The sequence below is a fragment of the Cyprinus carpio genome, chromosome B7, assembly GCF_018340385.1.
Source record: "Cyprinus carpio isolate SPL01 chromosome B7, ASM1834038v1, whole genome shotgun sequence".
Taxonomy (NCBI): domain Eukaryota; kingdom Metazoa; phylum Chordata; class Actinopteri; order Cypriniformes; family Cyprinidae; genus Cyprinus; species Cyprinus carpio.
This window is the reverse complement of record NC_056603.1, coordinates 33,768,493-33,779,537: the sequence shown is the minus strand read 5'-3', so window position 1 is coordinate 33,779,537 and position 11,045 is coordinate 33,768,493. Positions and strand designations below refer to the sequence as shown.

Sequence of the window (11,045 nt, the reverse complement as noted above, 5' to 3'; positions counted from 1 at the left end):
CAATCAAATGCTTCACTGCAGTTCAAACAACAAACAACAACTCGAGTTCGCTTCATTCATTCACACACTGGCATGCCATAATGAAAGTACCCAGTAGCACAACAAACTGTTTCTCTGTCTTTGATCTATTCTTCTGGATAAAATAGAACAAATACAACACAGAATGTCTAGGTATTATGTATTTTAGGTCAAATCTGCCCGCTTTCTTTCTCCACCATTAATCTGTAGGGATTAAGCCTTTTTTTAAAGAAGAATTGAATCTAAAGATTCGAATTGCTTTAATTGAACTGATTCCAAATTTAATTAGTTTATACTTCATCAACGATTTGTCCAGCGAATGTAAAAATTCAGTATATCCTTTCAATTCTGTTTATATTACTTCATGACTTAATGAGAATACAAAAAGAATGATAATTTATAAATTATGAGCTAGGTAGCATAGGATCTGGGCAAAGTTTAATCTTAAAATACACCACACAAGACAATACTTCTTTATAAATGAAACAAGAATTTATTGAGCTACTCTTTTGCATGGATCTAAAACCTAATGGACATACACACACATACACACATACATACACACACACGCAGTTACTGAAGAGGATGATAACGGAATATGAATGAAGTCCCAGGAGTAAGTTATTCGTTGGATCGCACCAAGAAAATCACAAAAGCAGAGATGTGTCTTATCTTTACTGCTTAAGATCAATATGCACTTATTTCAGCAAGAAATTAAGTTTGTTTGTTTTACTTGCATTTGCGCTGAGTTGGAGATTCGCTTGTTGCCTCGTCTCAGGGAATCCCTGCTCCTCGGATTGGTTGCAGATCTGTCGTTTGGATGACGTCTTTTGGGAAAACCCTCCTGGTGATTGGTTGGTTGCCTGGTTGCGTAGAAGCTTCGATTTCTCCTGAGAGTTTTCGTTGTTTGTAGGACTTCGAAGATTCTTGGCAGTCACAAAGTTTCAACAGTGGTTTTGAGTTCTGGATGACAAGAACGCTAGCAGCATTGGAGTAGATAGTTCAATCCATGGCGAAGAAGGAAGCGTGCACTGAATTAGTTCAGGCATTGGGGTTTTATCCAAGAGGATTTGGTCCATGCCACGACGCGATCTTCCAATGAGATGAGAAGGTCCTCACTGCAGAACACAAGATCCAGGAGGCGAGGTTGGACCCAGATCCAACTCCTCCCACTCTATAAACCGTGTTCCACCGGAAGAAGCTGCATACATGTTCGTGACTACTTAAACAATACAATAACATATTGTTGATCTCTTTTAGCATGCATCTTTCATTAGCCTTTGTCATAAGTCCTACATAGAATTATTTTATCAGTAATTGTCTTAATCCAAATAATGCATTAATTGTTAATTTATTTAATCACTTCTTTCATGCCTGCATTACCACAACTTATGCCAATTTTACTAAAATATTATCCCTTTATTTACTGTAAAATTATATATATTTTTTGTTTTCATTTTCAGAATTCCTGATTGTCAAGTGCAAGTTGCAGTGTAGAGAACAGGCACATTTTGTTGTTATTGCCCAAACACCGTTATAAGGAAAGTCCAGATTGTAAAACATTTAGCAGCATGCAAAAAAAGACAAGTTCAGCCTACAGAACCAGCCACTGTTGAGCCAGCTGCAATCAGTGAACCAACTGTCACCTGTGAACCCATTGTCCAGAATGCATCAGTTGACATCAGTGAAACGGTTGCCACCTGTGAACCAATTGTTCCCAGTGCACCACCAGTTGCCTTTAACGAACCAGCTGTGGCTGAAGAAGTACCCTTGCCTGTTAAATCCCAGCTTGTTCCCAAAAGATTGCGTATTCAGAAAAAAGTGCAGTGCATTCACTGTGGAGTAACTGTCAACAAGAAAAAATTAGATGTTCATGTTAAAAGGAAACACACTCGTAAGATCTGTGATGTTACAGAAGATCGTCACCTACCTTCACAGTGCATTGACCCAGTGAGTGGTATATATGCGGTTGAAAAGTCATTTCGCATACCATGTTCTGTAATCCACGTACAGAAAAAAACCTCAGGTCCACATCCAGTTGTCGCATGTGAAATGGATGAATGTATTTCCAACGTAGAATTTGCCACTCTAAGTGGCTTTCAGCATTTTGAGTGTATACATATGAAGTCACTGCAGTTCTGTCCATGGCCCAACAGGACACCAGTTGTCCTTGATGAAAATGTCCTGGTAGACATGATGGCTGCAGTTGTGTTTGGGGAACAGACCAAGACCACCTGTGTGGCTACAAAGACAGCAGCAAATGTGGCTGGTGTTCCACTGTCTGTTGAGTTGACTATTGGAGGTCCTTCTACAAAGAAGTATATTTCTGTGTATGAACCAAAAGTGTCATACTACAGCAGACTTGGTAGAGTCATTGCTTCCTATGACGGCACTCGCAACACATGGCATTGTCCCTGTGCAAAGCCAAGAAGATCTTGTTTGCACAAAAACATAGCCAGGTGGCATCTTTTCCAGCTACACAGGCAGTTGTTTGTATCATCACCCATCGACCAAACTGCACAGAGCCTAGCACAATAACATGCTAGTCAGGAAAGTAGCACATTGGAATACCCCCCAGTGGTGAAGGTCTCAAACAGATGGTGTATTACCTGATGAAAAACAAAACTCTGCCAGCCGAACTCCCCCAGAAATACATCACAGGCTCAATGACAATCAATGACATTCCCAAACACCTTGTGCCAAAGGAGACCATTTGTTCTGAATGTACGGGCAATGTGGTCCTAAGTGAGCCAGTGTTGATTACTTCTAAAGGAAAGCTTATAACATACACTGACATTGTTGAGGGTAAATATGAGTAAAATCTGTCTAATTAGTGTAACATCAATGTCTAGCTGTCTAAATGAATACTTTTTTATGATATAATTTTTTTTTTTTTTTTTTTACAGGATTTTCTACGTATTGCCGGATGTGCAGCAACTGTGGTCTAAACTATCGTTATCAAGAGTGGACTGATGGTCTTCACAATTTTAATGATCATTTGCTGATGTCATTACACATGTGCATTATCCTGCGCCATTCACTCCAGGTTTGCTATTATTGAAGGTATTAAGTATGTTGTTCTTTTAAAATGTCTAAATGCTACGAACTAATTTTGTCAAACCAGACTCATCATGCCATTAGCAGAGCTGTCGAGGTTTTGGAGACCACAGCACAACAGAAATTTCCAAGTAAAGACAAAATCCTTCATGCGTACATGCATTTTGAAGCAAACGGACCACAAATACATGTACTCCTGTGTTAAGTGTGGCAACCATCCAGCAGTTGTTGTGATGGATCTTCACAAAAAGGCGGCATTTAATATGCCTGGTAGGTCATATCAAAATCAGAGCTACTTAATAATATTAAAAATACATGTTCTTTGTTTCATTGAAAATTATTATTGCAGTAAGTGACATTCCTGCTCCACCACCTGAGTATGATGGTCGAGTCAATATGAAAGACTTTTGGGAATCCGTGACTGCCGAAATAGTTTGCCAGGGCCTGTTGGGCAGTAAGGAGTTATTTTGTTTGTTAGAGTTAGACATAAGTTGCATAATGCATAGCTTCAATTGCAATTATTTTACAATAATTGCATTACACTAAAATGAGCAAAGGAAAGTATCAACCAAATGTGTATATATTTTGAAGTTTTCGCTGTTTTAATTATTGATAGTAAAAAAAAATTTCAGATGCTTGTCAAAATCCTTTTTTGGTGTCACCATCATACAACTACTGGGCTCCTTGGATAGGTCCCAACACCAGAAAAGAAGATACAGTTTTAAATACTGAGTATGCCAAGATGCACGCGCCAAGACCAGCTACTGAAGATGCCGAACTTGAAGTTACCGAAGAGAGGCTAGAAGAAGTGCTTACCAATCTTAAGGTTAATTTGTTTTTGTTTTTGTTTTTACACAAACGTATCAATCTTTTGGATTTTTTTATTGCAACCTTGTATGTGCAGGTGGATGTGGTGCGACGCCTTTGCAAGCAATGTGGTCTAGACCCATCCGGTTCCAAAATGGATCTTGTTGTGAGGCTTAGAGAGGAGATGAGAAACAGGTCATCTTTTGACAAGGTTTTCCAGAAGGTTTGGGGGGCTTCAGGTAGGATTCATTTTGCTAAATATTTTACTCCATGTCATGTGAATGGTGTTGTTTAACTGTATGGAGCTGATTGATTTTTCAAGTGTATTGCTTTTAGTATAGTTTTGTTAAAGACTGCTTAGAATGATTATATATTTATTACTAGGGATGTGAAGATCTTGATCTCACAAGATCTGACTGGTCTCGCGAGAATGTCGCGATATCCTTTGCAGTGTTTTTTTATTGCTGCATATAATTGATTAAAATAGAAGTTTAATTTCATAAAGTGCAATTTGATTACAAAATGTACTTTTTTCATTTTGTGTTATCCAGTTGAAAAAAGTTATTTTTTCCCTATATTTTTCATCATTGAGGATTTCTTAAATATCTAGAAATCTTGTCTCATTCTCGTGAACCCAGTCTCGTGTCTCGTCTCGTCTTGTGGGATAACTGTCCCATCACACCCCTATTTATTATCATAACATACATATTTATTTTCTCTTTCGGGGGCTGGGCAGTCATCACATGCCCCTGTGGAGTTGTGTATTCGCTGAAGTTCCTTATTCAGGCAGAGTCTCCACGTGACTATGCAGATTGTCTTTTGTCTTTTAAACATTTCCCAAATATCAATATCTATGACTTTGCAAGGGGCTTAGCCACGCACACTAACCTAAGGGAGCCAGAATGTATCCCTTTCAGACCTTATGAGGGACGACTAAAAGAGCCCACTCCAGAAAATATCAAGCAGGCCGTTGAAGGAACACTGAAAGTAAACCTCCCTTGGTTGAAGGAGAAGGAGAACAACGTGGACCCAGACTGTCACCCTGTTACAGGTTCAGCTGAACATTATGCACTTTATGATCTGTTTCATGAGAAGAACACAAAAGATGCTCGATTGGCAGGCTGGGTGAACAGTCAATGTGCTGAACAGCTTTTTTCTGACATGAGAAAAAACAATTACTTCCTTAACACACTCACTCCATCTGGACACATTTTCTTGATGCGAAATATACTACAGCATTATAACACAAAACGAAATAAGAAGATGGAAGATGGCATCAGAGAGATTGTACCACAGAATGCCCAGTTGCATTTAGATGAAAATGGCAGAATAATAATGGGTAACTCAGTTCATTTTCAACTACAATTTCTTTATACATATTTTATGCCTGTCATGACATGTTGGTTATATTACATTTTCATATTACAGCAGCGACGGCTTCAGATGGGACACCATCAGCAGCGACGGCTTCAGATGGGACACCATCAGCAGCGACGGCTTCAGATGGGACACCATCAGCAGCGACGGCTTCAGATGGGACACCACCAGCAGCGACGGCTTCAGATGGGACACCACCAGCAGCGACGGCTTCAGATTGGACACCACCAGCAGCGACGGCTTCAGATTGGACACCATCATCCGTCACTAGGCTGATTTGTGCGGAAAGGGAAATCCAAGACTTCCGGCGCCGGGGATGCCCGAAGACTTTGGTAAATGGCCTTTTGATAGTATTCGATGTTGATTGTCATGATTTCACAACACTTCTCCGTGCTCCACAACATTACTATCAATTGTGGGGTTGGGGAAGTTGTGGAGAGTGCTGATATGCATTTTTATTTTCCAGCTTGACTATGTGTTAGATTGCACAAAGCCACAGGATGAAGTCATCGGTTCTGTCGGCACAACAGTCTTAAGAAGAGCAGACTGTGTTGGCCTGGGAACCAAATGTGTGTCATTTAAATGGTGCCATTACTGTTTAAGATTTGTTTAACTGTATTTATGTTGTTCTTTTGCTAGGTTGTAAACTGCTGTCTTTCACTGATATGCCTCCTAGCTGGACAGAGGGTATATTATGTTTTTGTTTACATGTAAAACCTTATGTGAATGCATAGGTTGTTCTGAAAGTCATGGTTTTGATATAGCTATAGTTAATAATTTCCATCTAATATTAGGGATTAGATGTCCTTGCTATGGATTCCTATGTATTGGCATGTTGGAGTCCACCTCATTGCGTAGACCCTTTTGAATCACTACCAGTAAGTGGTTTTTAATTCATATGATTGAATTTTGAGGAACAGAGATGTTTGTAATGCACACTGTTGTTGCACTATTAACTTTGATCTGTGTAATTTGCTCACCAACAGGCAGATGCAGCATTTAAAGGCTGCATCCTATTTACAATATGGACACCAGGACATTGGCACTTGTGTGTAGGTTTTGACTGTCAGTTGTTTCATCTTTTAGCATTTTAAATAGGTGTTGAAAATAGATATGGTGCAGGTTTTTTTTTTTTTTTGTCCGCTCTGAGGGATGAATATTCCAACGTGGAATATACAAGAGCAATGCATTGGTCGGTGAACATTTGATTGATTTGCATATATTCACAGGTCATGAAGCCCAATCTTAAAAGGATTTACATTCTTGATTCATCCGACCCTTGTGGTTTTGGGCAGGCGTATTATGTGTCCATTTTCAGGTTTTCTTCTAATATTCAGGGACTGTTCTTTGTCCCCTGTTCTGTGCGAGGTTTGGGACTGTTCTTTGTCCCCTGTTCTGTGCGAAGTTTTTGGAGGTATTAACTGCTGTTTACTGTACTTTTTAATGTTAGGGTGAGGGTAATGATGTGATGGTCCTTGCTTAAAAGATCCAACACTATCTCTGTCATAAAGACTGAGACTGGTTTATTTACAAATGTGGCCATTCTCACATTCCAATTTAATATTCCTCCTACGCCCAAATCTGTTGAAATTCAGTAGTTAGCACTAGGCAGGTTATATAAAGATTGGGTTTAGGGCTAGTCAACCAATGTAAGAATGGCATGTAAAAGTTGAATCAGGATGTATGTGGAAGTGAAGACCATCTCTGAGCTTTTTCTTTTCTTTTTCTTTTTTATTGTTTGCCTTCATGTGTATGCTTTCCCTCCATGACAGTAGACAACACGTGTCAAACTTGCTACTGAAACCCAATTAGCAGGTTCTCAGAATCAGACCTATAGAGGTGGATTGTACATTTAAAAATGTTTTTAACTGTGTCTCTGTTCTCTTTTGAAGCATGATCGCAACAAAATTGGTTGCTGGAAACTGGCATCTTATTAAAAACAAGGTACATAGCACTCAGCTTTCAACACTGCTTTCTGATAACTGCAATCAATACAAAATTTATATAGTAAATTTTGTATTTTTGCCAGGATATTCCATCACAGAGAGACAGCTTGGACTGTGGAGTGTTCATGCTAATGGTATGTTACAAATGAAGATGAAAGTTAACCTTAGCTGACTTTGGGGATTCCATTAGTGGCATTTCAAAGGCAATAGGTATATGAAGAGTATTTAAGGGATAAGTATCTTAAAATCAATGTCTTATGTTACAGTATGCACTATACATTACTTTTGAGTGGCCTTTTGATTTCACCCAGGTGAGAGCCTTGAATTTATAAAAAAAATTAGTTGATGGCTCTTTCAGTCTGCCTCAGTTTTTGATGTTTTTGTTTTTTTTGTTCTTTCCATAGATCGACATGCCTTACATTCGTGAGTGCTGGCTGAACTTAGTGTTAAAGTGCATGAGCCATGAAAGGTGAGAAACAGATTTGCAAAACAATGCTGTCTTTCCAAAGTTTTAACTCTCTTTGTTTTATTTCTGACACCATTAACTGTGTTATAGGGAAGCCTCAAGCCTCAAGGAAGACCAAATGAGCTTCATGAACGGTTGTCTCAAGGAACATGGGATTATTGCGGTATAATGTCTCAGTCACTACCAATTGTACATTTTAGAAATTTTAACTCTCAGCCAGTGTTATGTAAGTTACTCTTAAAAAAATAATAATTCATTACTAGTTTCTAATTGCATCAGTGTAGATTACTGTACAAATTACTTTCTCCAAAAAGTATTAAATTTCTTATTACTAATTACTTTCTAAATCCTATATCAACCTGGACAAGTTAATGATACAAGGATAGACATGAAATGTTTCTTTTTTTTCTTTTAATTATTTAAATTAAATTATTATGTTATTATTTTAGATTTTTGTATTATTGTCAATTTTTAATTTTTTGCTATTTTGCCCCAATGTACTCCTAATTACTGCTTAGTAATACTTAGTTGTTAAGTTTAAGAATTGGTTAGGATTAAGTATTTAGAGTAAGGTCTTGAAGAATAAGACATTAATATGTGCTTTTTAAGTAATAATAAACAGGCAATATCCCAGCAATGTTCATGCTAATACTCAATTAGTTTATTGTGAGAATTGGAAAGAATTTAAAGTGAGATGGGTGCATAAAAAGCAAGCATTTTAAGGTTAGACTTTAAATGCTGATGTTAAATCCACAATTTCATTGTGTATAAATGTTCTACAGTCTATACACAGTGTTAAGTTCAATTACATATGAAGTATTTGTTATTAAATTACAGTAACTAGTTACACCCAACACTGCTCTCAGCATACTGGTCTTTGTATTCTTTTTACTTTGTCCACTTCACAATGAGAACAGACAGGCCATTAACCCATTTTTCTTTTTTTTACACTACAAATATGGATTCCCAGAACAAAGACAGATAAATTCAAAACTGGGCACTGGGGCCAATATCTTCATATTTCTCCTTTTTGTTTGCTTACAGTTGCCAGCATCTGTTCTGGAGGACATTTTTATCCATGTTGTTCTCCAGGAGGGTGACGAGGCAATTCTGACACTGGCACTTGTGTGCACTCGCTTCAGAGACCTTGTGACGAGGGAAGCCTTCAGAAGACGAGTCCATTTTCTTTGGCTTGACAGTGTGTTCTCTAGTAGTTTTTGCATAACTTTACGTATTTTTATCTTAAGAAATTCTTATGTTATTTGCTTGAACAGCCGGTTTATGAATTCCAGTTTTGTAGATTTTTGAATGTGTGTACTTTTACATGTCTACAGGTGTCACAAATTGGAGTGCTTTCTCCTCATACTACAAGGCGGAGTTCTACAAAATGTACAGACTGGAAACTTGTATGCAGTGTGGAGACACATTCAAAAATTGTATTTGTGTTTTGCAGTTTTAGTTGTTGAATTTTGGTTTTTTGCTTTCAATGATTAATTAAAACATTACAAAAATATGTACAATTTCTTTGTACTGTAGGATATGTAGGTAAGAGATAAGAGGGGAACTCATAAAGATTATTAGTGAAGACACCCACCCAGGCTTCTGCAGCGAGTTCTGCCAAATCTGTGCTGGCCTTCTTTGAGTGTTGTGTGCATGTAGTGCCATAGATGCAAACTCCTCACCTTTCAGTGCCAACTCACTTTTTTGAGGTTGAAATGGGTCACGTATGATATGTGCATGGATCCAATGAAAGTGGATCTTATAAGGATACTTGTAAACTTACGAGGGTAAATAAAGAACTGGTTGTTTCAATAAGTTGTGCACAGTATTTCCTATATTCTTTACTTCAAAAACTGTCTAAACAGGTAATACTTTATGTATTTGAGTCCTGAGATGTGGGAACAGTGAAGAGAGAGAGATAGGGCGAACATTTAGCTTTTTAGCTCCACATTGCCATCTAATCAACTAATATGGGCTTACTGAAAATAGCCGGCATAGCACTTCATCTTTTAAAACATGGGATTTTGACTATATTTTAGTCACATGCAGTTTTCTATTAATGTTCATGATCAGTGGATGAAAGCACACGTATTTTCTACTTGATTAGAAAATGTAGTAGACAGTTGATTTAATACCACTCCAATAAAAGCAAATGTGGCTACTTATTAATTTGAAGTCAAAGTGGACACTGAGAGGGGTAAAGAGTTAGCCAATCAAAAAACACACTTGTTTTTATTCTTACTTGTAACAAGAAACTACGGGCATTTCAGGAATTGTGAAACGTAAGATTTTATTTAGGTAGTTATGTTTTGAAATTAATAAAAACTTTTCTCCAAATTAAAATATTTGGTTATTGTCCATAATTATGTGCACACATATCCACATTGCACAAACTAGTCTTTGTAACTAAACATTTAAAGCGTTATTTAAAAAAAAAACTTGTTTTAGCAAGTTTGTTTTTCCGTCACAAGAATAACTTTATTCACTACTCGATGCGGAAACAATAGTAAGACGCGAAAAAGTATGAATCTGTCACATGTCCAATCAAAATTCAGTGAGACGAGATCCAACTCCGCCCCCTGTACGTAGATCTAACTCCGCCCCCTGGACCTGGATCCAACTCCGCCCCCTGTACGTAGATCCAACTCCGCCCCTGGACCTGGATCCAACTCCGCCCTCTGGATCTTGTGTTCTGCAGTGAGGGGCTACTGAATGAGATGCTGTTGCAGAGCTTAGACACGCCCCGTACTGTTTCTCTTCGTACACTGATTAACATCATGCGACATTTTCATGTGAGATGAACTCCATCATGGAACTTTGGTTGATACCTTATAAAGTGTCATAATATGCACACAATACAGAATTTGGACATTTCATTCGCTCCACGTTTAAGCAAATAATGTGAGCTTTCTTTCAACACTAAACTTTCCATATCTTACACACATTTAATAGCACTATCTGCTAAAACCAATAAAACCTTGGTTAAAGTTGCACCGATTACATTTGAACACATCAAACATATATAAGACATAAAACATATTATTTGTTAATATAGTTAAACCTTCAGATTTCTCAATGGTTGTCCTTTTGAGATTATTTATTGAAAATTTCAGTTTGTAGAAAAATTCACAAGCAAGCAGGAAGCAGAATCATGGGATGGATCCTGTATGGATCCTTTGTGTTGAGGTCCATTAATTATTAATGATTCCTGTGGGGCCACAGGAGTTTTCATACATTGTGATCATGAGATGCTTCTTGATACACAGGGTCCTTGTATCTTGTGAAAAGAGTTAATGTCGTCAACTCTTTTAATTGGAAAACAACACTGCTGACAGGAAACCTATTGTTGGAAACTCAGAAGTGAAGACCAGGAG

At 37.8% G+C, this 11,045-nt stretch overlaps 1 protein-coding gene and 1 pseudogene across 1 annotated transcript; both read left to right on the top strand.

Annotated features, from left to right (window-relative positions):
- The first annotated feature begins 758 nt into the window (after positions 1-758).
- On the top strand, positions 759-4,603 carry LOC109051524 (annotated as a pseudogene).
- A 1,241-nt stretch (positions 4,604-5,844) lies between these two features.
- On the top strand, positions 5,845-9,130 carry LOC122137828. Its single transcript, XM_042726840.1, has 10 exons — positions 5,845-5,946; positions 6,054-6,137; positions 6,246-6,311; positions 7,152-7,203; positions 7,289-7,339; positions 7,472-7,516; positions 7,610-7,674; positions 7,762-7,834; positions 8,716-8,869; positions 9,006-9,130. The coding sequence occupies exons 3-10, from the start codon at positions 6,250-6,252 to the stop codon at positions 9,128-9,130; spliced, it is 627 nt and encodes a 208-aa protein (XP_042582774.1). The 5' UTR covers positions 5,845-5,946; positions 6,054-6,137; positions 6,246-6,249.
- The last annotated feature ends 1,915 nt before the right edge of the window (positions 9,131-11,045 follow it).

What these genes read in the sequence shown, in the direction of transcription:
- LOC122137828 (XM_042726840.1), top strand. Translation starts at nt 6,250, where the DNA reads ATGCAGCATTTAAAGGCTGCATCCTATTTACAATATGGACACCAGGAC. An exon ending in GGCCTTTTGATTTCACCCAG is followed by an intron (nt 7,517 to 7,609) that starts GTGAGAGCCTTG and finishes TTCTTTCCATAG; the next exon opens with ATCGACATGCCTTACATTCG. An exon ending in AGGAACATGGGATTATTGCG is followed by an intron (nt 7,835 to 8,715) that starts GTATAATGTCTC and finishes GTTTGCTTACAG; the next exon opens with TTGCCAGCATCTGTTCTGGA.